The 26,483-nt window shown below is 43.3% G+C and overlaps 1 protein-coding gene across 1 annotated transcript in view; it reads left to right on the forward strand.

Annotated features, from left to right (window-relative positions):
- Window positions 1-1,206: 1,206 nt before the first annotated feature.
- LOC102906842 (liver carboxylesterase 1-like) overlaps window positions 1,207-26,483 on the forward strand; it is a 34,809-nt gene continuing 9,532 nt past the window's right edge. Inside the window, 12 exon segments of the mRNA XM_076571698.1 lie at window positions 1,207-1,372; window positions 3,464-3,668; window positions 6,222-6,366; window positions 8,965-9,095; window positions 10,826-10,979; window positions 11,565-11,669; window positions 12,313-12,417; window positions 18,230-18,268; window positions 20,046-20,156; window positions 20,158-20,187; window positions 21,744-21,824; window positions 22,347-22,494. Coding sequence (XP_076427813.1) covers window positions 1,318-1,372; window positions 3,464-3,668; window positions 6,222-6,366; window positions 8,965-9,095; window positions 10,826-10,979; window positions 11,565-11,669; window positions 12,313-12,417; window positions 18,230-18,268; window positions 20,046-20,156; window positions 20,158-20,187; window positions 21,744-21,824; window positions 22,347-22,494 — 1,309 coding nt within the window. The 5' untranslated portion in view covers window positions 1,207-1,317.

The raw sequence follows: 26,483 nt of genomic DNA on the forward strand, positions 1-26,483 counted from the left end.
AGGTATTGTGAATAAAGCAACTATGAACATGAATGAAGATGTGTCTTTATAGTAGAAAATAGAATATTTTGGCTATACAGGAATTTATATATCCAAGGGTCATATGATAGATTTGTTGCTAATGTTTGGGGAAACGACACACTGACTAATGAAGAGACCTTCAGGGAGGCAGGATGATTCAATACATGTGGTATGAAAGCAGAAGAGGGAACTAGCTGGGAAAAACAAGAAAACTAACAAGAATGATGGGGTGGGGCAAGAGGTACAGAGTGTGCAGGGGAATAAGAAAAAACTGTAATGACACACCTAAGAAAATGCCTTAATGAAAGCCATCACTTGAAAACCATCCTTCAAAAGACACTGTAGAACTCTTAGCAAGAAACTTGTGCTTAACAGTCAGAACATTAGAACCAATGCTGTGTTTCTTGATTTGTTTTCACTGCTACCTGGGCAAAGGGGGAAAGGTTCAATCTTCTGCCCAAGAAGACTACACTCACAGGTTTATGAGCATCATAAACCTACATCATCATAAACATACGTCAACAGCTAGCTGTAGTTTTTGCTTTCCCAGTGTCTTTCCTATGGAAGGAAATGCCAGACATTTTAGCACATGCTTAATTATGAACAGACAGACAATTGGATGGACAGTGATTAGAATATGTAGGGATGGAGTTGGTTCACTGTGGAAGCAGTCCATCCCCAAATGCCTGTTCTATCTACAAGGTAGTGCATTCTCTCACAAGGTGGTGTGCTACACAGGAGCTCTTGGCAGGAATATTAAAGGCAATTCAGACAATAAGGGAGATGAGATTGTGTTTAAGATTGCTTCCAAGCACAAGACCTTAGAACTCTAGGAAACACAGGCTCAGGAGGGTGAAACCATTTATCTTGGAGCTGAAATTTTTGAAGGCCTTGGGTTGTTCTAAAATCTCCTATCCTTTTCAGGGGATGCCAGATCAAAGCTACCCTCTTCCTGAAGGCACCTGCCTGCTATGCTAGTTTCTGCCTCTAGGAGGCTCACAGAACGCCGAGATTTGAATGTCACAGAGAAACCTTATGCAAGAAGTCTTTGGGCCTCTGTTATCTGGGAGTTGGGCAATGACTGTGCAAACAAGAGAGAGTAAACTCTAGGTGGGCGTGGCTTAGAGCTCCCACTAGACACCCGGAGAGCTCTTGTTCGAGGAATTTCATCTCGTTGTCTTATGCAAATTGGCTGAGTGGGCAGGATTTCAGTGATTTGTGTATAGCTGTGGGGCAGGATCAGGGCATTCCCTCCAAGCACCAGACTCCTCACTGGACCCGAGTCACTGCTCTTCCATGATGTGGCTCTGTGCTTTGGTCCTGATCTCTCTCACTGCTTGCATGACTCAGGGTGAGTACTCTTGGATGAAGGTACGAGGTGCACATTTGAAATTCTTCGTCTTGGGTACAGGTTTATGGAGGTGCATGTGGAAAATGACAAAACAGGCCCAGCTTCTCTAAGGTGTTCATCTGTTCTGTTTAAGTCTCCTACAGACAGAGGGGCACAAACATTCTAAGACCCTCAACTCCAGATCAGAGCCAGAGGAGGACATAGATAACCTCCTGCCTCTGCAGGAGGAATTAGTAATTTGCCTCCTATTCTTAGTCTAGGTCTCATCGTGGAATGGAGAAATGGCTAACCAAAATATTGAAAACATAAACAGTAGTAGCAAAATGCAGGGGTGCATCTTAGCTCTGTGTCTGGAGCTGTGAGTTCTTGGGTAAGGTATTGCATTTTGTAGCGCCCAGACTCCCCTGTTTCTAAAATAGAGATGCCAACAGCATCTTCCTCATTTAACTGCATGAAAGTGAAATGAGTGGTTATGCCCATAGCAGCCCACGATGTAGCCTGCTCTAGAGGAGATGTAGAAAAGGACTGGTTTAAAATGCAGTATGCTCACAGATAATTTGACATGGAAAATCATACCAACAGCAGCTGGCCACTGAAAAGATGATTTATCACCGAGAAAAGGGGCACACCAATGTGGCAGAATGGGAGGAAAGCACTGGGGTCAGTTAGAAGGTTGAGACAGAGTGGAAGCTGGTAGCAAAGGTCTTTGTCATGGTTTACCCTAGAAAAAAGAAAGGAAGCAGAGAACAGTGGAACTGGCTTGGCTAATTAGGGTTATTTCAGGGGGTTTGGGGATGTAGAAGCTGTGTCTTCTGGTTTTCGGGTACCTAGTTTCAAGTGATCAAGACAGGTCAGTGGTAGCCCAGGGTAGGAGACTGAGATGAGCATATGTCTGGAGTGAGCTCTGGAGTGGTTGGACCCCAAGAGTGTGTCATTCACCCCAATAACAAGAGCTTCAAATGTCAAAGCAACAGGTATAGAAATCACATTCACAGTCAGTTCAGGGGTCCAATGTGGGGCTTTGGTACGCATCTTTGCCATTCCATGGAGGGGGACTGAGTTTTCCAGGGGGAATGTACCAGCCCAAGGTCTCCTGGAATCATACCCAGCTCTGTCTCTAGCTGCAGAATCTACCACAGTGCTTCCCCATTAAGGGCAGTGGCAGTACTGACATGCCTAGACTTTCTCTTCTCTCTGGCTGTGTGACATTTTGAGAGGCTGGGAGCAGAGTGTGAAGCAGAATGAGAAGGGATTCAAATTTGGAGTCAGACATTCCTGTGCTGCTGTTTTCCCTGGCAATGACCACCTCATTTCCATCTTCAGGAAGTTCATCCAGGCTGCTTGCCATTCCTGATTCCTCATCTAGAGCATGCCCTTGATAGCCCCTATCTATCAAGGCTTTGGGGAGGAAGACTGTAAAAGATTAGGAATGTATATGTCATATACTAGGTGGTCAATACGTACATACCCACATTACATAACTGGCAGCTTCTGTAGCCCCATTAATGCCTCCTGTCTCATATGCCCGCCTTTCTACTTGGGACAATCTAGTTTCTACATACCTCAATTGCATGGCAAATGATCTTGAGTTAACATAGATGTCACACCTAGTGATTTCCGCTCAGACTTTACCCTTCTTATCAGAACTCTGGGCACACTCCCCTTCTCCCTGGCTTCTCTAAGGCCGTGTCCTCTCTTCTCCTGCTATGGTTCTCAATCTCACATTAGCTTTTTCCTGTGTTTAAGCTTTTAATCTCTCTCTTTTTTCCACACTGGTCCCCTAGCGTACATACATTCATGATGTGTTCTCTCATTTTCAGATGGATAACTATGTGACTGTCACTGACACCTTCCAGTATTGAAATGCCTCCAGATTTCTCCATAATTCTTTCCCCTAATTATACAATAGCATTCTAGTATAGATGTTTTGGAGTCACACAAAATAGTAACACTACTTCCTATAGGCATTTTAACACACATACTTGGCAGGAAAGACATCTTAGTAGGACTGGTGACCTAAAAGCAAAGCGAAAAAGCATGGAATTTGTCTTGTGTCTCTGATGTGTTCTTTTACTTCTCCATGTCTTCCAGGGCACCCATCCTCACTACCTGTGGTGAACACCATTCATGGCAAAGTCCTGGGGAAGTATGTCAGCTTAGAAGGATTCACACAGCCTGTGGCTGTCTTCCTGGGAGTCCCCTTTGCCAAGCCTCCTCTTGGATCCCTGAGGTTTGCTCCTCCACAGCCTGCAGAGCCCTGGAGCTTCGTGAAGAATGCCACCTCCTACCCTCCTATGTAAGCCACTGGGGTGGGCCTGGGTCTCTGTAAGTGGAGATGTCTGTCTCAGTGTGGTGTAGGAATGAGTCAAAGGGATCTTCTGATTGGCTATACTTTCTTTTTAAATTCTAACTTAATCATTTTTCCTATTACTGAAAATAGATTTTTATACACTATATTCTGATTATGGTTTTCCCTATTCCATTTTTTTCCCCTGTTCCTCCCAGTTCCCCCTCACCTTCTCTTTCCACTGGCTGCATAACTTTTCTGTCTCTTGTTAGAAAACAAACTGACACCTAAGGAATAATAATAAAGTACAGTGAGAAAACAGAAACAAACAAATTGGAACAGGACACAACAAACAAACAGAAGAAAAAAGCAAAGAAAAAGCCTGAGTAACACCTAATAGATACAGAGACACACATGTTCACACACGCAGGAAATCCACAAAAACAAAACTGGAAGTCATAATATGACTCCATTTGAGGAGCAGTATGGAAGCCTAATAGAGCAAAAGCTTCTTAAAATAGATACACATATAAAGGCCAAATAACAGGGAGGACAGAGCCCTAACTAGACATCTCTCATAACCCAATGAAGACTCCAGTTGCAGGAAGGTTACGTCTGTTCGAGTTGTTATCTAGAGGGGTCCCACATGAACTGCAAAGCAACCCAGGCTATTTGTTGCTCTCCACAAATGGACAGCACAGCGCTGTTGCTGAAGACAACACCCACATAACTCTCAGGACATGGAGAAGCTGAGCTGGTGCTACATAGAGCCCTCACCCCTTCTGACTAATGTTCCCGGTACTGGAAGGTACTCTGGAACTCTCAAAGGAGAAAACCAACCCAGTTACACACCCTTCCATCTATAGTGGTGATCAGCTCACAGGACATTTTGGTACAAAAGTGGCAAGAAGCTTGTGGGAGTGGCTAACCAGATCTGATTTGATTTAAGGCCCACTCCATAAGATAGAACCCATAACTCACACTGCTTGTGTGTCCAAGAACCAAAGACTAGATAGCCCAGGGACTTAGGGTAAAACCAAACACTACGGGTCTATGAAAGGAATGTAGCAACAAAATGACTCCTAATGACATTCTGCTAGACTCATAGATCAGTTTCTTACACACTCTACTCCCAAGCAATGCCATGGTTCAAGATGGGAGAATTAATAACATGAGATTGTGTCCTAAGCAATGTCTGGATTGACCCTGTCAGCCCAGTCAGTAGAGCATAGAAACTCAAAGGATGCAGATGGTCGCAGAGCCACCTCCAGGGCACCCAAGGTACCTACAAGTGTCAGTTCAGCTAACATCTCCTTAACAATGCTTCTGAGGAGCTAGGATCCTATCTCTAGATGTCTTCCTGCCTTCCCTTGCTTCTCTTTTTAAAATAAATGCTCTTTTTATATTCTTATTGCAAATGTAAAAATACATACATATTTCAGAAAAGCCCAGGGAAACAAAGACAAAAATTGAAATCATGTACATTTAAATAGTTAGACTAGCTGTTCACTTTGACTCATGTCCAGTTTTTGTCTGTTGCATACCTTCCACTTTAAAATGGATCATGTATACAATGCCACCCTACATAATTGACTATGAACCGAAAGTTTATTAATAGTTGTATTTAATTGGGCATATAACTGTAACTTACTGATCCAGTGTCTCATTTGGGGACATTGAGTTATTTTTTAATCTCAACATCATAAAGGGTGCTGTAATAAAATATATGATAGATAAGTCATTACAAAAAATCATGAATGTCCTAGGACAAGTTCCAAGAAATAACATTTCTGAGCCAGAGTATCTATGTAATTTTCATTACATTTACTATATATGTGTGTGTGTGTGTTTCTTTCCATAGAAATATGAAAAAAGCCATCCAGTAGACCATTACTGAAAATTAAATTTTTAGAAAAAATGATTTCTGTCTATTGTACAAACATAGTAACAATCACAACAATAAAAATTGTGACTTTGCATGTCTCTAAATACCAGTGAAGTTGATCTCTGTACCCATTTTCAACTCTGAATTTCTCTTCCTGTTCTGATGAATATTGTTCTTGGAGGTCTTAGGAAACTTTCCCAGGATGGAGATGTAGAAGTTATCTGTGCTGGCTGCACTCTTCCCACTGTGTCAGGGGACACCTGTGTCACCCTGTTCTTCTGGTTGATGGAAGTGTATTAAGGACTAGAGAGCGTTTACCTGATTGAAGAGCATGGACACCCCGCAGGTCATTCTACAAAGCCTAGAAAAGGGAAAAATTCTGTCTAGACACTGCAGGAACTCTCTTCTCTTAGGGAAGTCCAGCACATAAGCACATCATTCCTGGGTCCAGAATATCCCCAAGGCTCTGAGACAGGAAGAAGTGCCAACTTGTTCTACCTGTTCAAAGTTAGGAGGCATTTATAGAACCATGGGGTTACCTTCAGGAGCCACAGAGACTGTCTGAGGCACTGATTCTCCACTAGTAAGCTCAAATTCACAAAGCAAGCAATGTTGGGCCTCAGATAACATATCCAACTTCTATCTGCTGTAATTTGGGTCTTGTCTCTCCTTCCCAGGTGCTCTCAAGACCCAGTGGCAGGGCAGATGCTCTCAGAGCTCTTCACCAACAGAAAGGAGAGCATTCCTCTCCAGTTTTCTGAAGACTGTCTCTACCTAAATATTTACACTCCTGCTGATCTGACAAAGCACAGCAGGCTGCCGGTAAGCATGGGATCCACTGGTCCATACTTTTAGGTTCCAGAATCGGGCTCTTCTGTGACACTGGGAGGCAATGAGGGAAGCTGTTGGCAGAAATACTACAGACAAGGCCTGAGTCACAAGCCCAATGATGTCAGACTTCGGTGGGGGCTGCCTTTTGTCTGAGATGCTCATCTTAGTCTTCCAAGCTCTCTCACACTAAAAGTAATAAGTCTAGCAATAATGACTACTCTGAATTATTATGGTAAGAATTTGATACCCAGAGTAGGTATAGGCTAATTTTCATGATACTCAAAGCTGAATGTAAAGAGAAAATTGAATGATACCTTTTAAAATATAAACAGATTTTATTTAATGTATTCATTTTATAATGTATTCATTATAGTCCCAATACATAGGGGACTTCAGTAGATACTGCTAGTGTGCAAACAAAAGAAATTTCTTTGATTTTCTAGAATTTGCAATGTGATAAATATGACAATTAAGAAATGATTCATAATGACAGTCAGATTAACATGAATGCTATGTTAGAAACAAAATGCAATTTTCTCATTAGATTTGAAGTAGTTTTCAGAGAAGAAAGGTTATTTAGTTGGGCTATAAAATAATATGCATTTTAATATGCACAAATGGTTCCTAGGAGGACTGTGGGAATGAGATATTTTGGAATTTGAGGGGACAGGAAGCTAGTGCAGTCTGAGAAGCACTTGAGGACCGGAGTCTGATTTCCAGCACCCAGCAGAAAGTAAGACATGGTTGTACACACTTGTAATCTCTGGGCAGGGAAAGGAGATGGGAGGGTCCCTAGAGACCAGAGGTCATCAGCCCAGCAGAGGTGCTGAGGCCAAGGTCCCACTGAAGAGACCCTGCTTCAAACAACAATGAGGAGGGTACCTAAAGACAGGGCCTAAGGCTGACCACTGACCTCCATGTATATACATTTGACATAGACATATACTCCAATGTCTATACATTTGAATATAGACACATACCCCTGCTGGAGAATACCAAGATAAGCTGGACCATCCATCTGGTCCTGTCTTGCCAACAACACACAACCCCTTGGTCTAGAGATGTTCCAGAAACACCATATTGTTCTTTGATAATCAGAAGATTTATAGATGTGTCACACCAGCATCCAATCCTGGAGGTATCATAGAAATGAAGAGTGCCACTCTTCCCCAGAACTCCTGAAATTGGAACTGCAGTTTACAAGCTCTGCACATGATCTCCATGCATGGTGAAATTTTGTTCACTGTTATTCATATTTGGAAGATCAACAATCATTGTATTTAACATTTGAATCTCCTTAGATCCTGCTATCAAATTCTGATGTTTGAAGAAAGGACAGACTACATTAGATAATTGAACTTAACAAAGACACAAACACTGAATAGAGTATTTGTGATTGGGGGGTGATTTCATTTTCCTCTGTCTCCAGTTGGCTGGGTAGCCTTAGGGAAGTCGTTTCAGCTTTCTAACTCTCATTCCTGGTACTGATGACCTGGTGACACTGACTGTGACCTTCAATAGCTTTAAACTATAGGATTCTATGAATAAGCAAGAACAGTTCACTTAAGACTTCTGTGGCACCACAGACTTTCAACAGTGTGTATCTGAGGTGAGACTTTTTCCTGTCCATGAACTGTTATATTCTAGCTCCCTGTTCCTTCATGGTGCGTGACTAACATTTCATGCTATTTCATTGCCTTGTAAGAATCATCCAACTGAGGCGGGAGAGATGGCTGAGCAGTTCAGAGTGTGCACTGTTCTTCCAGAAGATGTGAATTCAGTGCCCAGCACCCATGTCGGGAGGCTCACAAAGGCCTCTAATTCCCTCTCTAGGAACCCATGCTTACCCACACAATCCCACTCTTTATACATATACACACTCTAGAATAAAATGAGCCTATAAACAAAAAAGTGTGTTCCAAATAATTGCACAGCTAGAAACACAGTCTAATAGACATGGTTCCGAGTGAGAAAATTAGGATGTTTTTACTCAAAAGGAGTGTTGATATTTAGGTGAAAAAAGTAAAATTTTGGCTAAAGCATAAAATGCATAGAGACATTTGAGTAACTTCTACAACACAAGTCATGAGGCTTCTTTACTGTACTTTGTATAATGTAAGGAACTGTATATATCACAAAGTCCCATGTTTTCTGATACAGAAACAAGCTCTTTGTACGATATGTAATGTAATACAGATCATGCATTTTTTCTTAAGTCTCAAAACACCTTTCATGCGATCCCTTTTAAAATGTCTATTGATTTATTGTTTGGGAAGTTCATGCATGATACAATGTATTTTGATTGTGTTCATACCCACTCACCCCTTGAAATCCTCTTCCAAATCTTGCTCCCACCTCACTATATATGTATGATGACGGGGCATTATATATGTGATGGGACAAGCTACCTTTTGTAGGCCAAAGTGTTGAGCTGGGCCTAAACTGGAATGGAGAGAAGAGTTCCTGTGGCTGTGTGACGGGTACTGATGTGGTTTGGTTGATGCCCTTCTGAGTCACAGCTTCAACATCAGTATCAACACTGAATGAACTCTATGGTCTTCCCCATTTTGCTATATTCTCCTTGTCCAGGTGATGGTTTGGATCCATGGAGGTGGACTGGTGGATGGGGCATCCACCTATGATGGACTGCCCCTCTCAGCTCATGAAAATGTGGTTGTAGTGACCATTCAGTATCGCCTGGGCATCTGGGGCTTCTTCAGGTGAGCTACTGGAATTCTTACCTGTGTCAGTCTCTTTTCTGTTACTATAACAAAAAGCATAGGATGTGTGATTACATAGAATTCTAATTTACTTAGCTTTAAATTTGAGATGCTAAAAGTCCAAAATTGTGCAATTTCAACAAATGAGACATAGTCGGAGACTTTGGCTGTGTCACAACATGGTACATGTTGTGTAAAATGTAAAATGGAAGCTAAGCATGCAGACTGATCACATGGTGGGACAAGTATTCCAAAGAGGGGGGTGATGTTCCTTTAAAAATTAACTCATTCTCTGGGGAGCAATCAGGGTCTCAAGAGAACTGTATTAATTCCTTTCCAGAGCTGCATCTGCAGTGACCAAATTACCTTTTAATGAATCTCAACTTCCATAGGTCCCTTCACTACCTACTAATGCCAAACACAGACCAGGACATGGAAACTGAACCTTCGGTGGGCAAACCATTTGCAAACCCAAATGATCAATACACAAGTCCTTTCTCCAACTCTAGTCAAAGTCCCATGTGTCTAGACTGTTATTGTTGTAACCATCTACTATTATAGCTGTTCTGCACAGGGCCCAGCATGCTCCATAAGACATATTAAGTCCTGTCATTCCTCTACACAATATTTTTCTGTAGAGGAATCTTAGAAGGTCTTATTAATAAAAACAAACCTGGAGCTGGGTATTGGGGTGAATGTTGGAAGATCAGAGAAGCAGAACCAGCCACAGCCACCTCACCTTGCCAATTCCTCAGCTGATCCTGTTTCCTCAGACTGGAAGCCTCTCAGCTGAACTGTGCTCAAAAGCCTAAAAGCTTAACCAGCTCTAGTTCCTGGTTTTCTTGCCTTATATACCTTTCTGCTTTCTGCCATTACTTCCTGGGATTAAAGGCATGAATCACCATGCCTGGCTGTTTCCAATGTGGCTTTGAACTCAAAGATCCAGATGGATCTTTGCCTCCAGAAGGCTAGGATTAAAGGTGTGAGTGCCACCACTTTCTGGCCTCTATGTCTGTCTAGTGGCTGTTCTGTTCTCTGACCCCAGATAAATTTATTAGGGTGCACAATATGTTGGGGAACACAATATCACCACATTTTCCTGTTACTTAGAATGATACAGAAGCCTTTGTCAATGCCCATAGCATCCATTCCACCTACACCTCACACCAGCTACACTCACTCCTGTTCCTGTGGCCCTGGGGCCTTTGTAACTATGCTTCTCCTACTACAGCTCTGTCTTCTGATACTTGCAAGACCCACATGCTCATTTTATTCAGATCTCTACTAAATGCCACTGCCTAATGAGGTCTTCTCTGGCTATGCAATCTGAAGTATCATGCTACAGTCCCACCCTGCCACCCCATTTCCCCTTTCAGACCTAATTTTATTTTTTTTCACTAGCTTTTCCTATATTCATTTCTTCTGTTGGTCTATGGACTTCAGCAGGAGCCAACTGTAGTTAGAGATTTCATCTGTTTGTTTTCAGATGAGCCCTAGCATTTAGACCCAAGTTGTGTGCATGGTAGGTGGCTCCTGAGTACAAAGTACCTGGATGAAGAGTGTAGGGACCACCACAGAGCATTGTTGTAGGGATGAGTGGCAGGTGAGTGCTCATGTAGGTAATGTGGAGCCCAGTATTATTTCAGAGAACTCACTAAAAGCCCTAGTTTATCTCTTGTGTTTAGAGCACAGTCATGGCATCTCTGCTCCAACTCACTATTGTCCTACAGCACAGGGGATGAACACAGCCGGGGGAACTGGGGTCACTTGGACCAGGTGGCTGCCCTGCGCTGGATCCAGGACAACATTGCCAACTTTGGGGGCAACCCGGGTTCTGTGACCATCTTTGGAGAGTCAGCAGGAGGTTTCAGTGTCTCTGTTCTTGTAAGTGTTTCTAACTCCATGGAGCAACAGATAATCCAGGTGAATGGATGGGTTAAAAGGAGCGCATGATAGAGGAACCCACAGAGACAGCTGACCTGAGCACATGGGAGCTCAGGGACTCTGGACCAACAGCTAGGAAGCCTCAATGGGACCAACCTAGGCCATCTGCATGTGTGTGACAGTTGTGTAGCTTCGTCTGTTTGTAAGGTTCCTAGCAGTGAGATCATGACCTGTCCCCTGGTGCTTAGCTGACTTTTGGGAACCTGTTCCCCATGTTTGATTACCTCACCCAGCCCTGATGCAGGGCGAGGAGCTCGATCCTAACCTCAACTTGATGTGCCATGCTTTGGTCAAGCCCATGGAAGGCCTGTCTCTTTCTGAATGGAGATGGAGGAGGAGAGGGTAGGAAGGGGTTGGATTGGAGTTGGGAGGGATGTGAACAGGAGGAGAGGAGGGAAGGGAAACTGTGGCCAGCATGTAAATAAATGAAAAAAAAAGTTAATTAAAAAAAGAGCACGTGAACAGAGCCCTAAGGGCAAGTGAGTTACTGACTTCCCCTGTGAGCATAAACTCTCTTCCTCCCAGGTGTTGTCTCCCCTGGCCAAGAGCCTCTTCCACAGGGCCATTTCCCAGAGCAGTGTGGTCCTTAATCCTTGCCTGTTTGGGAGAGATGCCAGACCCATAGCTAAGGTATGTGTCACTGTCACCTTGGACAGCTCCTGTGCCAATTACTCTGATCTGGGACCTCAAGGGTTTCTTGCTGTGAGATTCAGCTGAGGTGCTCAAGTGATCTCTGAAGAAGAATGGCTATGCAGGAAGGGCTGTTGCTTTAAGGGACACACTACACTTCATGTGTAACATGTTATCTAGGCCTCCAGCCATTCTGCCCACATTTTAGTGTATAGGAGACACGGCCATCTCCCGTGCATATACGAACACCCTCATTTCTAGGTGGAGAAAGTAAGGCATGAAGAGGCTGAATGGCTTATCTAAGACAACAATGTGTCAGATGTGGGATCTGAAACCAAAGAGTGAAACCCAAACATCCTCTGCAGCTGCACTTGACTTTGAGACCATTAAGTCCTCCTTGTGTTTCTGGGAATAGAAAATGTATCCATTTTATCAGGCACCAGAGGCATAGGGATTGTATAACAAGATCCTGTTCCTGTTCTGCTCAGTAACAGGAGTTACACTCTGGGACTCAACTCCTGTATTTGCTGGTCTAGAATACTGTCAGCAGCCATCCTGTTGCCTTAGAAATTAGGAAATAGAAGAAGCCACAGTCTGCATGGAGGGAGGGAAAGATTCGCTCTTGACCCCTGATCTCTTACAGAAAGTGGCTGCTCTTGCTGGCTGTAAAACCACCACGTCAGCTGCCATGGTTCACTGCCTTCGCCAGAAGACAGAGGAGGAGCTCTTGGAAACCACACTGAAAATGGTAGGTGTCTCCATCCTAGTAGCCCCACCCTGTATATCTGGCTCAAGCGTTCATTTGTTCAGCTATGCTCCGGCTTTATATCCCCTTAAACAGTTTCTTGCCTCTCAGAACTGTCAACTTTCTATCTAAATTGAGATTTTTTCATTGCTTTCTTGTTATGAAATATTTCAAATATCAAAAGGTCCAATAATAATATGATGAGAAATTACATGACAGTCTCCCTCTGCTTTATCAAAACATAATATTTTGAGAAATGGCATACTGTGTGAGGAGCTCAGCAGTGAGGAATCCCAGGCTGACTGACCCTGAAGCCGGATTCTGTGAGGGGTGCAGTTTACAATAAAACCAGTGAGATGTCTGCCAGGGTTCTGGAAGGTGGCAGTAGTCAAATGATGAGGCTGCCCATGGGGACTTGTCTTGAGCCAAGAGCACTTTTTCACTGGGAGTAACTGACTCCTTATGTGGTCTTCAAGTCCCACCTAGATAATATAGGAAGACTTCAGAAGCACCTGTCACCTCGTAATCCTCATTAACCATGAGTGTAAATGGAAGTCAGTAGAGGTTGAGAATTTGCTGCAATTAAATGGAAAACACCATAATGATTTGTTTGTGTGTGGGTTTTATACTTAGAAAACCCTGCAATGGTTTGGTTTAGGATCTTCCTGTGTAAAGTGTTAGGCCCGAAATAGTTGTAGATCAAGAATTTGAGCTGAGTAAAATGAGGAGAACCTGTATGCGTGTGATATGTTCATTCTATCAGTGTATTTCATAACTTCCTGCTCACATAACCTTTATGTAGAATGTAGGGGCTGTTGGGGAATGTATTTATTTCTGGTTAGTCGGATTGCTGCAGACCCCTTACAAGTGGTGCAGATCATGTTTACTATCACTGTGTTTTTCTTGTTAATGCCATCATAGTTTTTTGGTATACATTGCTGTGTCTGGTGATACATTAAAATATGTTCTCATAAAAAAAACTATACTCTCTTAACATCATCCTTTTCAGATTTTTAAGACACAAAATGTTCCCTATTCCCACATATAACTATCAACCTGAGTTTTGGGGATGAAACATGAAACAGAAGGCATTTAAAGAAAGCATCACAATTTATGTTGGTTGGTGTAGAAAATAAACTCACAGCATACTGGTAGCCCAGTTTTCTAGGTTTTTCCAAGGTATTCACTTAATTAAAGTTCTAGGATTGCCATCAATCTACCTACCAATTCATTTGCCAACAATCTATTCATCTTTATAACTGTTAGTTATGCCGCGGCGCTGCCCCTCATGGCTGGTCGCCGCCCGCAGCGACCACGCCGTCGGAGCAGCGTGCTGATTAAAAGAATCATAGCCATGGTTACCTTTTTAGAGCTTTATTGGGGGGGGAAGAGGGGAGAAAGTGTGAGAGAGAAACAGAGAGAGACACACACACAAAAGGGGGGAGGGAGAGAGGGGAGCTGACGGGAGGAAGGAGCGGAGAGGAGAGGGGACAGAGAGCTCACAGAGGGCTCACCCTCTTTTTAGGCTGGGAAGCCAGCGAAGGCTGATGACGTAATTAAGGATCAAATCCTTACATTCTAGACTTTCCCTTATTATAAAAAAAAAGCAGGTAGATGGGATTAGGGGCGTCCTTCCTCTCAAAAACTGCTTCCAGCTGACTTTTGGACATTGGTTGGCTCTGGGGGGAATGGAGAAGTGGAGTTTTCCGAGGTAGACAGGCGTTGTGGGATGCTTGCTGTCTGTCATCCGTTTGCTCTGGAGACATGTATCCCTCTTGGCTGTGGCTGGGAACTGTCTGTTTGACAAGATGCTGGTGACATAGAAAAAAACTTAGAGAGATAAAAGAATCATTATTATTTTTGGAGTTGGCATTTAGCTGAGGTAGATCTGGCCTGCCCCTATGGATTTTGAAACATGTTAAGCTTTATCAGAGACAGATTATTTTAAAGCACCTGTTTCCTTTATTAGTTTGGCATCGAGGAGACGGGTGATCAATTGTTAAAAGCATCTCACAGTAATAGATGTTTATATTAAAGTCTTTTTGTAGTGCCCAGATGCTTTTGGGCCTGGGGGTGTAAATACCTTTTAGCTGTTACAGTTTCTTATTTGATGATCTCTGGACTTTGGTTCTGTGGTGGTCCTGTACCATTAGCTGAACAGCGAGTTAGAACAGAGAACTGGGAAGAGAAAAGCTTATGGTACACGAGAATTAATTAATTAATTAATTAATTTATTTATTGGAATTAGGGACAAGGCAAAGATCAGGGCCCTGTCTGTATGCACATGAGAAACACAGGCAGTGGATCTGGAGTGAAGCAATGAGCTCTTATTTTAGGTGGAAATCTTTTTTCACTAAGTAACTCTGAAGGTGCAATTAAATCTGGTGAGGTGGTAAGGCTGTCCTCTGTACCCAACAATAAAGGAGAGGTGGCATCCCAAAACTTCCAGGACTGAGTCAGTGGCTCTGGTGTCCAGAAGGAAAGAAACAGATCGCTTCCCTGCTGTGTTCTGGGTTCCCTGCCATGTCTGTAGCCAAGCCTAGGTGCTGTGGGACGGTCTGTATGTCTGTATTGCTATGATTGGTCAATAAATAAAACACTGATTGGCCAGTGGCCAGGCAGGAAGTAGGTGGGACAAGGAGAGAGGAGAATTCTGGGAAGCGGAAGGCTGAGGCAGAGAGACACTGCAGCCGCCGCCATGACCAGCAGCATGTGAAGATGCCGGTAAGCCACCAGCCACGTGGCAAGGTATAGATTTATGGAAATGGATTAATTTAAGCTGTAAGAACAGTTAGCAAGAAGCCTGCCACAGCCATACAGTTTGTATGCAATATAAGTCTCTGTGTTTACTTGGTTGGGTCTGAGCGGCTGTGGGACTGGCGGGTGACAAAGATTTGTCCAGACTGTGGGCAAGGCAGGAAAATTCTAGCTACACCTAGGTCGTAGCTTGAGGTACCCATGCATCTTGGTGCCTGGGGGCAGCAAGCTGACTCTGTCTTTCTAGGCGGCACTTTTAACAAGGCTGTTGATGGCCTGGCAGGGCATTTTCTAGCCCATGGCCTTTTCCTCACTTAAAACAGGGACCCAACAGCTTTAGGGAGTCAGTGAGTGCCAGCACTTGGCAATTTTGTTTTCGGGCTTTTATCTCTTCCCTGGCACACCTTAAATGCCACAGATGACTCTTTTGCCCTTGGGGTCAGGAGCCTTGCTCTCCAGATGCTTAAGTTTTAGTCAGGGAAGTCAGGGAGGTCTGGGGAACAAGAGATGGATTTTACTCCGTGTCCTGAACTTTTTTTTTTCATGATTGGTGGCTTAAGGACAGCTTTTGGAAGACTTGTCTGAGGCTATAAGCTGATTTTTTGGCTTAAGAGCCATCCTGACTACTGTAAATTTATTTGCATGGATCTTAGCCACTTCCAGACCTGTCTGTGCTTCTCAAGGCAGTTTGAGAATGAGTGGGTGGAGTTAAAGGTGAGTTAAGGCGAGTTGTAGAAACCACCCAAGCCCGCCCACTTAAGCCCGCCCACTGCCAGTGGAAGTAGGACAGAAAAGGTTGCACGTGGAGACGCAGAAGTGGGGAAGGAAAAGGATTTAGTTAGAACTTTAGTAGAAAGCTTGGAGATAAAGTAAATCTTATTTGTCCGTTCGCTGGCAGAAGTTCCTGCAACTCTATTATGGGGCCAGGTTTACGCCGCTATGTGGCCACGTTTAACGGTGCCCGCCCCTATCCACCAATGTATCCACCCCTTTGTCCCATGACTGTAGCCGAGAGAGAGAAAAAAAATTAAAATAACAAACCTGGATCAGACTACAATTTTGGGCGTCCCCAAAGAGTGGAGAGAGATCCATGAGTCAGCTCAACTTCGCCATCCTCTTCGTCAAGGGATGAGAAGGGCTGCAGCTGCACTGCAGTTGGTCTACCTGGTAGACCAGGACAACATTTGCTTTCTCGTCAGAAAGGGAAATGTGCCATTGCCAGTGCAGCCCGAGGACAACCCCCGGGGTGTCTGTCGCAAAGAATATAGCTCAGACTACAGCCGTGAGAACAGCGGACTTACTGTGGTGAAGAATCATGGTGGTAGTGGTGGGGGTCCAGCGGAGGTGGCGAGGGACGCGCCTTGCTGGATGGGGGAAGAGGCCGCAGTAGTTACAGCGAGTCCTCCGTGTTCAGTGGTGTATCCGAGTCACGGCACCAATGTTAGTTATGCCACAGCATTAGTTGCCCCTCATGGCTGGTCACCGCCCACATCTACCATGCCGTTGGAGCAGCGTGCTGATTAAAAGAATCATAGCCATGGTTACCTTTTTAGAGCTTTATTGGGGGGGAGAGGGGAGAAAAAGAGAGAGAGAAAGAGAGAGAGAGACACACACACAAAAGGGGGGAGGGAGAGAGGGGACAGAGAGCCCACAAAGGGCTCACTCTCTTTTTAGGCTGGGAAGCCAGCAAAGGTTGATGACGTAATTAAGGATCAAATCCTTACAATAATTGAGTCCTGTTCATCACTTTTTTCATCAATCTAGTAGAGATCCATCTAAAACTTTGAATTAATCCCTTTCCAATCTATTCATTATCCGTGAATCAGTCAATCTCTACCTACATGCCTTCACCCAGACCTCCAAAACAATAGTCTGTTCTATATCTACCTATTACTTTTCATGTGTATTTTTAGTGAATCCACCTAAATAAACAGTACTTGTATTGATCAGCTACATCAATACATCCATCTGATATCTGTGTCTCTATCTATTTTTGGTCCATACAGAAGGGAGCTAAAAGGGAGACAATGAGAATATAAACTGAATGCTTTTCTGATCACAACAAAGAAATGCCCAGGATGCAATGCGTTGCAATGAGCATGCAAGATTTGGGGTTTTCTCATCTCAGATAACCTTGTTAAGGTTCTGTGAACAGAAAAAGAAATATGTTGTACAGAATTTTCAAATAATAAAAATGTCCTGGAACAAATGGCTTAAGATGTGGCTGGATCCAGACACTCTGAGTATACTGTTGGGGATGTACCTATCTCCATTCCTTAGCTCCCCATTCTTATTTGAGGGGAAATGGGGGGATTCTCTCTAAACTAGTTTGCTTTCTTAGCAGGTTAAAGGTTTTAGAATTCTAGACTAATAGTCTATATGCTTGGGAGGTAACTGTACTAAACAATTCAGCAGTAATGTTAAGTGTACACTCAGTTTTCCTGATCTTTTACCAAGATCTCTGATTTCTGTGAGGCAGAGTGTAGAGAGGAGACAGAAAAACCAACTGAGAAGTTCCACCACTGCATTAATCCAGGCAAGGCATTTCCTAGACACAATGCTCTGGGTCATATACAGTTGCCTGCATTCCTGAGGCAGGGTGAGGAAGGAGAAAAAGGCAGGGGTGATGTTGAGGGGGAAATGCTGTTCTGATGCGCATCCCAGCTTCAGCCTTGTCTTCACCCTAGGCACTGTGTGCCCCCTACCACTGCCTTGACCTAATAACTACTCTCTACAGGAGACATCAGGGTGTTGTGCTGGAGAAAACAGACGAGGGAGAGAGGTAAAGAGATGGAGAGCACAGGCAGAGGCCCCAGACATCCTCTCCATGCTCTGGAGAGCCTGAGTGGGCCCCAGGTCCTGTCTTTTTACTACATCTGCCCCCATCCTGTTTCACCATATGCCCAGACCCTGAGGATCCAGCATATGGTCTTCTAATTCTGGGTCCTGCCAAGGAAGAATCAGGAGAAAGAACCTAATATCTTAGGGTGAAACTCAAAGGATCTACTTATGTCTAAGGGAAGTTCTTCACCCACTTTCTCTGATGTTCTCTCCACAGAAGTTTGGTGTTCTTGACTTTCTTGGAGACCCCAGAGAGGTAAGGGCCTTTGCTTTCTGTATTACAAGTGTCGAGTCCTACCCATTAAAGGAGAGAAAAGAACTCTCCTTTGTAGAGCCCTATTGTTTCTTATGTGTATTCTGCTCAGTTCCAGAGAGGGAAAGTCACTTGTTTGGTAATATAGTCATGGCAGCCAGGGGCAACCAGGGTAGCCTGATTCCCAGTTCAGTGCTTCTACTCAGCAACTGGATCCCCTAGAGTCACCTATTCCCCTCCAGTGGACATTTTCTACTTCTAAAATGATCTATAGGAGAAGGATGAACTAGACCTTTCAAAGAGCTGAGATGACTCACTAAGAGTCCAGGAGCCCTCACCAAGGAGCACAAGTCACATGGGATGACAAAGGGCTGGTGTATGAGAGAGGAGCCTGACCAAAGTCTCAGTGATGAGGATACTGCCCCCCTCCCAGCATCCAGAATACACCCATGGTACCCCTCCTCTCCCCCTGTCCTACTTCCTAGCACTGACCAGGATCTGGTGACATTAGGTGTGTAGCATCTCCAGTCTTGGCCTCTCTGTTCCCTCCCAGGGGAATCCCTGTTCTTACTATGTAGGAGGAAGGTGTAGGAGCTGGGACAGGACAGTGAAGAAGTCAAGATTTTCTACTTTCTTAGAAACTTCTCTTCTAATGGGGCACAGTATCAGGAAAATGAATTGATAAATTGTGTTGTGTATCTGGCAGTGGTAGAGGAGAGAGAGTTGGCGAGTAGTTTGTGTGAAGGGCAGATTCGGGTTATAGCTTGAAGAGTCAAGCCATGCTGGAGGGAAGTGAAGTCAGCTATCTGAAGCCTAGAAACTTTGCAGCCTGTAGCTGCAAAGGCCTGCTGTAGGATCGTGTGTGTGAAGTAGAGGCAGTCAGGACAGAAACAGACTTGAGTCGGGGGAGGTGGAGGAGGAGGGAGATGGGGGTTGGCTATTGAGAAACTTGGGTTGTGATTCAGCAGGATGAGGGTGGGGGTGGGGCGGGTATCCAGGAGGGTCTGAATGGAGCAGTGAGATGTGTTGAGTTTACAAACATCTCTTTGACTGCAATATGGAAACAGATAACAGAGGAAGGGCGGCGGGGGGGGGGGGTGGGGGGGTGGGGGGGTGGGGAGCAGAGACCTGCCAGTGGTCACTGTGTGACTACAGCACAGGCAAGGGATTCTGGTGTCTATGCCAGGTCACGGTGGGTTGGAAGCATCAAGCAGTAGGTGTGGCAGCAGGATCCGGAAGCTGAGAGTTCACACCTTGAACTGCAAGCAACAAGTAGACAGTGCCAACCAGAAGTGATGAGCTTTAAGCTTTCAGATCTCCCAGTGACTGACACACTCCCTTCAGCAAGGCCACACCTTTTAAAGCTACCTAAACAGTGCCACCAACTGGGGACAAAGTGTTCCAACAGGGAACACTTAAACCACACACATACACACACAAAATTGTGTATCATTTATAAGTTATAATATATTTATAGTTAAAAATCATGTACAATTTTAAGTATATATGTAAAATGGTATATAATTTGTTACATACACATACATATATAATATACATATGTTGTATATATTGTATATTTTGCTTAAGATCAATACCCACTCCCTGCCAATATTGTTTCTGGTTCCCCGGGCACATTTCTGTTTTTAGCAACTCATAGACTTAGCCCCATCTGGGAGCCACGTGAGTCTGTGTGCTGCCCAAGCTTTGAGACAGGTAGAAAGTGGAGTCTGATGTTACATGGGGAAGAGTAATCACAGACATGGCATTTTTTCTTCCCTAGAGCTACCCTTTCCTTCCCACCGTGACTGATGGAGTGGTGCTGCCAAAGACACCGGAAGAGATCCTGGCTGAGAAGAGCTTCAACACTGTGCCCTACATGGTGGGCATCACCAAAAAAAGAGTTTGGCTGGAGCATGCCAGTGGTGAGAACACACAGGCCTCTTAGCAGTACCCATACAGCCTCAACCCATACAACACATCTTTGTTCCTATGCGTCCTTTCTAGTCACAGTCTCCAACCAGCCCAGAGAAACTGTCAACACTGCCATATTTCCATGAAAACATTCTCCAGAATGGCCCAACTGTCCTCTGGGAACTACAGACCTAGAAAACCCTCTCCATAGACACTATCTTTCCTTAAGGAATCCTAAAATTCCCAGGCTGGAAGGGTCTGTAGAGAAGACGGTGATGCAGATGGAGTAATAAGGGACATCTTGAGAACAGAAGGAGCTGGAGTTCAGGAGACGCAGGCTGGGGCACAGTAGCTTCCACCTTGGACCTGAACTATTGGGTCATATAGATCTCCATGAGTGTTCTTGGTACTTCATTGTTGAGATCCATAAAATCACTTCAGAATAAACTAAAATTGTTTCTGGAAGGTAAGGAATATGGAGGTCTTTCCTCTGTCAAAGAAAAATTCAGACACTGACTAAACCAGTAAGATGTGTCTTATTTCGTAGAATTTTGCAGTGAGTTCAGAGTCCTGATGTGTATGGAGATTTCCAGGCTGAGATAAGCTCCAAGAGATGCTGCGGTAAGCAGTGAGTCAGTGTCTCTAGTTACTGAATTTAATTCATGCTCACTTACCAGGAACAAATTCCCTTTTCATCATGATAGGACGCAAAGATGCAAGTTGAAGTATGGGCCTCAGCAAGTGAATTCTTCATTCTCCATGGTGACCCAAAAGGAGATCAGGAGTTACCTCCCCAAAGGGTCACATTTTCAAAAGGCTAAAGAGTTGCAAGCAAATTTTTCCTCAAGCCCTTGAGAAAATAATGTCGCTGAGGAAACTATCTCACAGGACAGAGAAAGGATTGGTGATCACAAGAGAGGGCTCAGGGGCCAGTCCACCTATCACTAAGTTCAGGCCAGAGATAGAGTAACTCCAGTTGAGTTTCCTGAGCTTTCCCAGGCACCAAAGAGAGACCAGTGTCATGCTAGGGCTCTGGGCTGGCCTTTAGCTGCTGGAAGCTGTACTGGAATAGGATCAAGTTTCTCAGTACAGACATTTGGACAGGGTCTAGACACACAGAAGTTTCCCCAGCTCTACCTGCAAAGAAATTGCAGAAGTCATCAATGAAACAGCCATTTGGTTGACTTGACTCTGGCTTCCATAGACACCTGAGATACAGGCCAGGGCTTGTGTCCTCCCTGTACTCTCAACACTATCCTAGACTGACTACCACTCATTCTCTGAAGTACTAGTGCGTGTTTGTATTATATAAATTATATATAGTATAGATGTGCTAGTTATAGAATATCTAATATGTCATATATGTGATATGTGTATCCTCTTGTACTACATATATTTCTAGATACAACCTCATTTTTTTCATAGGTTATTTCTTCAAACATGAAATTTCACATCTAACAAGGCCTGGTAAAGGAGCTTCCTTCTGTATTGGTTTGGATGTTTGATGTTTTTGCTTCTTTCTGTTAATTCCACATGATTCACAAATGACAATCATTGTGTTTAACAGATGATAGGCTTCCCACTTTCTGAAGACAAACTGGACCAGAAGAGGACCACTTCCCTTCTTTGGCAGTCTTACCCAATCCTTGTAAGAATTTAGAGATTCATGGGACTCGGCTGAGAAACAAAGAAGTATGGGTGCTTGCCTCCAAACACACGCAATGCAGTAGCTAAAAGTACTTATGTCTGTGTCTCAGCCCGTGTTCTGGTTTGTATGCTTTAGTATAATGTAAGAAACATTTGTCACTTGTTGCTTAAAAATTCCAGTATTCCCAGGACATATTATTGGGGAAAAAAGGATTCTTTTTGGAAAGCTAGCAAAAGATGGAGGCTATCATCAGCAAAGGCCAGCATATCTAGGGAGTGGAGACCCAAGACATCTGTAGGTAATTGTTGGGAGGCAAAGAAGACAGGTGGGCACCACAATAATTTACAAATTTTGAGGGCTTTGAATTTCTGACACATGGGTTGCTACTGTCAATAGGTCACTGGATGTTCTGGGCTCTGATAAGCTAGAGAAAGTTATTGACAAGCAAATCTCATGAACCATGTCTTTCTCATTGCATTTCTTACAAATACTTTTTTATGATCACTTTCTGACCCACTTTAGAACATCTCTGAGAGTCTGATTCCAGCTGCCACCGAGAAGTATTTATCAGGGACAAATGACCCTGCCGGAAAGAAAGACCTTCTCCTGGACTTAATGGGAGATGTGATGTTTGGTGCTCCATCTGTGATTGTGTCTCGTGGCCACAGAGGTGAGTGCATGGGAGGTGTTGCATGGGAGAAAGCTATAGACTCACCAGCTAGGCCTCCAACACACCCTCCTCTTGAATTAGACAGGAAAGCTGCTGAGGGTCAGGCCTCAAAAGCAGGTTCCCTATGACCTGCAATCTTTTGTTTCACCTCTGCCAGTAGGAGTCTATGAGAAAAGTGTTCAAAAGTAATTTACTGTAGGAGATAGTACCACCAAACACTATGTTGGCATGAAGTAACACTTAGAAAAGACTGAGGCCAAACTAGTGCACTGCCTAGCATGTGCCACTCTTAGATAGTTGCAGCTTAGGGTTTTTCTTACGTTTTTTCTCTCTCAGCAGCAAAAGAGCTGTCTATACTCACCTGTCATTGGCTAAGAGCTCTTCCACAGGGATTATTAGGTTTATGACGTCTTTATCTGTTACAAACATGAGCACAGTTGTTTCTAATGACCAGGAAAAGGCTCAGGCAAGTCCTGTTGATGTTTTATGTGCACGTCAGGCTGGCCTGCCCAGAAACATGGGCAGTTAGTAAGAAGGTGTAATTGTTCCTTCTCCCACTCCATAACAAAAAATATGACATGTCGAAACTTAAGGGAAGGAGGCTTTACTTCAGCTCAGAATTTTCAGCCTGTGATTTGGGGAGTTTGAACAGCTCCCATCATGAGTACAAGTAAGTATTGAAGCTGTGTGGAGCAGCAACAGACATGGTCCTGACTGGGTCATATGACCCAGTGACCTACTTTTTATAAACAAGGCCACACCTTCTCCAGTTCGACTTCCACCCAGTAATGTGTTAGAACTTTGAATGCATCAACAGATAAAATATTAGCCATAATGATCTAATTGTCTCTGGAAACACTCCCATAGACACAAAAGTAGGATTTACTAGTTTTCTAAGTATTCTTAATGTACCCAAGTCACTGTGACTTACTGTCAAAGGTATTGCATCTGCCAAAACGGCTCCTTCTGTGGGGTTAAGATGATTTTCTAGCATTACTTTTGCAGTTACCTGTGAAAAACTACAGTAGTGAAGAAAGAATGGAGAATACAGCATAATGAAATATTTTGAAAGAGAGAAACTTTCTATCATTTCGTAAATTGCAAATTGATAAGTTATACTTACCAACTTAATGGTGTACACATTTTTTGCTTGATTATACAATGCCTAATAATTATATCAACTGATTAACACACACATTTCTTCAAATAATTAACATTTTCTACAGTGAGAAGACTTGAAATTTCCTCTCAGCTATTTTTTTGGGGGGGGGCGGGTTCGGGGTTCAAGACAGGGTTTCTCTGTGTAACAGTTCTGGCTGTCCTGTCCTAGAACTCACTTTGTAGACCAGGCTGACCTTGAACTCACAGAGATGTGCCTGCCTCTGCCTCCCAAATGCTGGGATTAAAGGCGTGCACCACCACCATCCCGCTTCCTCTCAGTAATTTCATCATTAATATATACTATACTGTGGGTTGGATGACTAAAAAGAGAAAGAATTCCTTCCTGCTGGATATTTTTATTCCTCTTCTTCTTCATCTTCCTCATTCCTTGACCTCCAATCTCTTAACCCCAAGTTTTGTCTGTATGCTTGTGAGTAAATCTAGATTTCACAATGAGTAGCAACAAATGACATTTATCTTTCTATGCTCAACTATTTAACATGTCATGGTGCTCTCTGACTCACCCCACATTGTAAAACTAACCATTTCCTTTTTGAGGCTAAAGAGAACTCCGCTGTCTACACATCTGCATTTTCCTTCTCCTCTGATGCTGATGGGCACAATTGATTCTGTAGCTTGATTGTAGTATGTTCTGCTGCAATGAATGTAGGGTGCAGACATCTCAGAAAACTCTTCCCAAATATTTGAAGTAAACACCCAGTAGTGACACCACTGGGCCATATTGTGGCTTTGCTCTCAGTCTCTTGGGAACCCCACATCGCTGTTCATTCACTTCAATAGTATTTAGAGGGTGGCCTTTTCTATACATATTTACTACAATTTTCTATTTTCACTTCTCAATAAAATCTATTTGGATCATGAGAGAAGACTTTCATTATTATTTTAATTTGGATATTTACATATATTCAATGATAAGATAATAAGAACTTTTCACTTCTTGTTTATGGTGTTGGTGTTAAATCTGTGTTAACTCTAAGTAATTTTTTTCCATGAATTTCCAGAATTACTGCTTTTCCTTTATGATTCTACTTGTGATTGGGGGTTTCTCTTCTCTTCAGTATGGTTTCATTTATGAATGTGGAAATCTGGTTTTCTCAACAACATTGGCTGAAGACTGTTTTATCTTATCTTATATTCTCGTCACCTTTGTAAAAAAGCAGTCAGTCCCTGCCTGTGTTCTGATCTTTGTTATATCCCATGGTTCAATGTATACACATGGGTAAAGCAACTACCATACTGTTCAGTAACTGTGGATACAGAATAGAGTTTAAAATAAGGCAGTGGGATAGTTCCAGTGTTGTTCTTACTAATTATGATCATCTTGGCAGCAAAATTTTTAGATTTTTTTTCTCTTTCTATGAGGATGAATGGCATTAGAATTGGAGCAGATATTTTATTAAACCAATAGACCACTGTGAGTACTATGGACATTTTAAAATGGATCCTTACACTCCATGATCTGGAGATGTCTTTGTATTTATTTATGTGTTCATTTTCTTTAACCTATGGGCCATAGTTTTCAGCATTCAGCAGTAGTACCATTGGATTAAATTTAGTTTTATATTCCGACTGCCATCATTGTGTAGGTTTCCCAAGGCTTCTGTGGAGTGTTCAAGATGTCTGTTGCTGGCATAGAGGTAGTCCAGCTGGCTGACTGACAATCCTTCGGGTCAAGGCAGCCAGAGCAGTAAGAGAAAGTCCAACAGCCACTAATGATGAGGTAAAATGGTCCTCATTTTTTGCTAAGTTACAGAAAATTAATATCAGGAATAATGCATACAAAAGAACTAAACAGAATGTGTCCTTAGCAGGAGCAGTGATCTTAAGGATTTTAACTATTTATCACTTGTCCAGTGGTCTAGGGAGTACTGGGTCCCCTTAACTGTCTCTGCTCCTTCTGGGTTATCCTGTTCTTGTGCATGTCCTTGTTTGTAGTAGTTTCTTATGTCAGGTTCTGCCTCTGGGTTCCCTGTTGTAGAGTTTCCTCTTTCATTTCTGGTTGTGAGTCTTTAAATTGATTTAGATCTTCCCTCTTCTTTTGTGGTTAGTAGATTTATCAATTTAGGGTGTTTTTTTTTTCTTTCTTTCTGAAAAAAAATCTCAGTTTTGTTCATCTTTCTTATTTTTTAAATTCTCAAGCTTCTGACTTTATGATTTTGTTCTTTCTTTGAACTTTGGTGTATAATCTCAGGTTGTTTGAAACTTTTCCTCTCTTAACATCAGTGTTTATTGCTATAAGACTCCCTTACAGCACTGTCTATCACTATTCCCTCACTATCACCCACATGTGTTGGCATGGTGCACTGTTTTCCTAGTTAAATTGTGCAAAGACGGTTTCATGCATGTAGATAATGCCTTCTGATCACTCTCAGTCCCTGCCCTTTTACTCCCTCTGTCCCCCGTCACTCCCCCTTTGCTATATTCATTTCCTTTTTCTTTGCGACCACTGAGTTTAACGGGGGGCCACCTGTGTGGCTGTGGGTATGGAACTATCGGTGGAGCCTGGTGGGCTCACCTGAGGGTAAACATCAGATGGGTAATATCTCCTTTTCCCCAATAATTCATCAGTAGCCAGTGGTCCATCAGCGAGGAGTAAGACCTCATGAAACCCTTCGCTTCCAAGATGGGCCACTATAGGACCAATGCTTCAAAATCCTAGGACAGGCAGTACAGCTGCTGTGAATTCACGACTACAGTGGTTGTGTCGTGCCCAGAAGACAGGACTTCACGGCCATTCTCCCTGTATTCTGGCTCTTGAATTCTTTCTACCACCTCTTATACTATGTTCCCTGAACCCTAGAGGAAAA

This window comes from Peromyscus maniculatus, chromosome 5, assembly GCF_049852395.1.
Source record: "Peromyscus maniculatus bairdii isolate BWxNUB_F1_BW_parent chromosome 5, HU_Pman_BW_mat_3.1, whole genome shotgun sequence".
NCBI classification, from domain to species: Eukaryota; Metazoa; Chordata; class Mammalia; order Rodentia; family Cricetidae; genus Peromyscus; species Peromyscus maniculatus.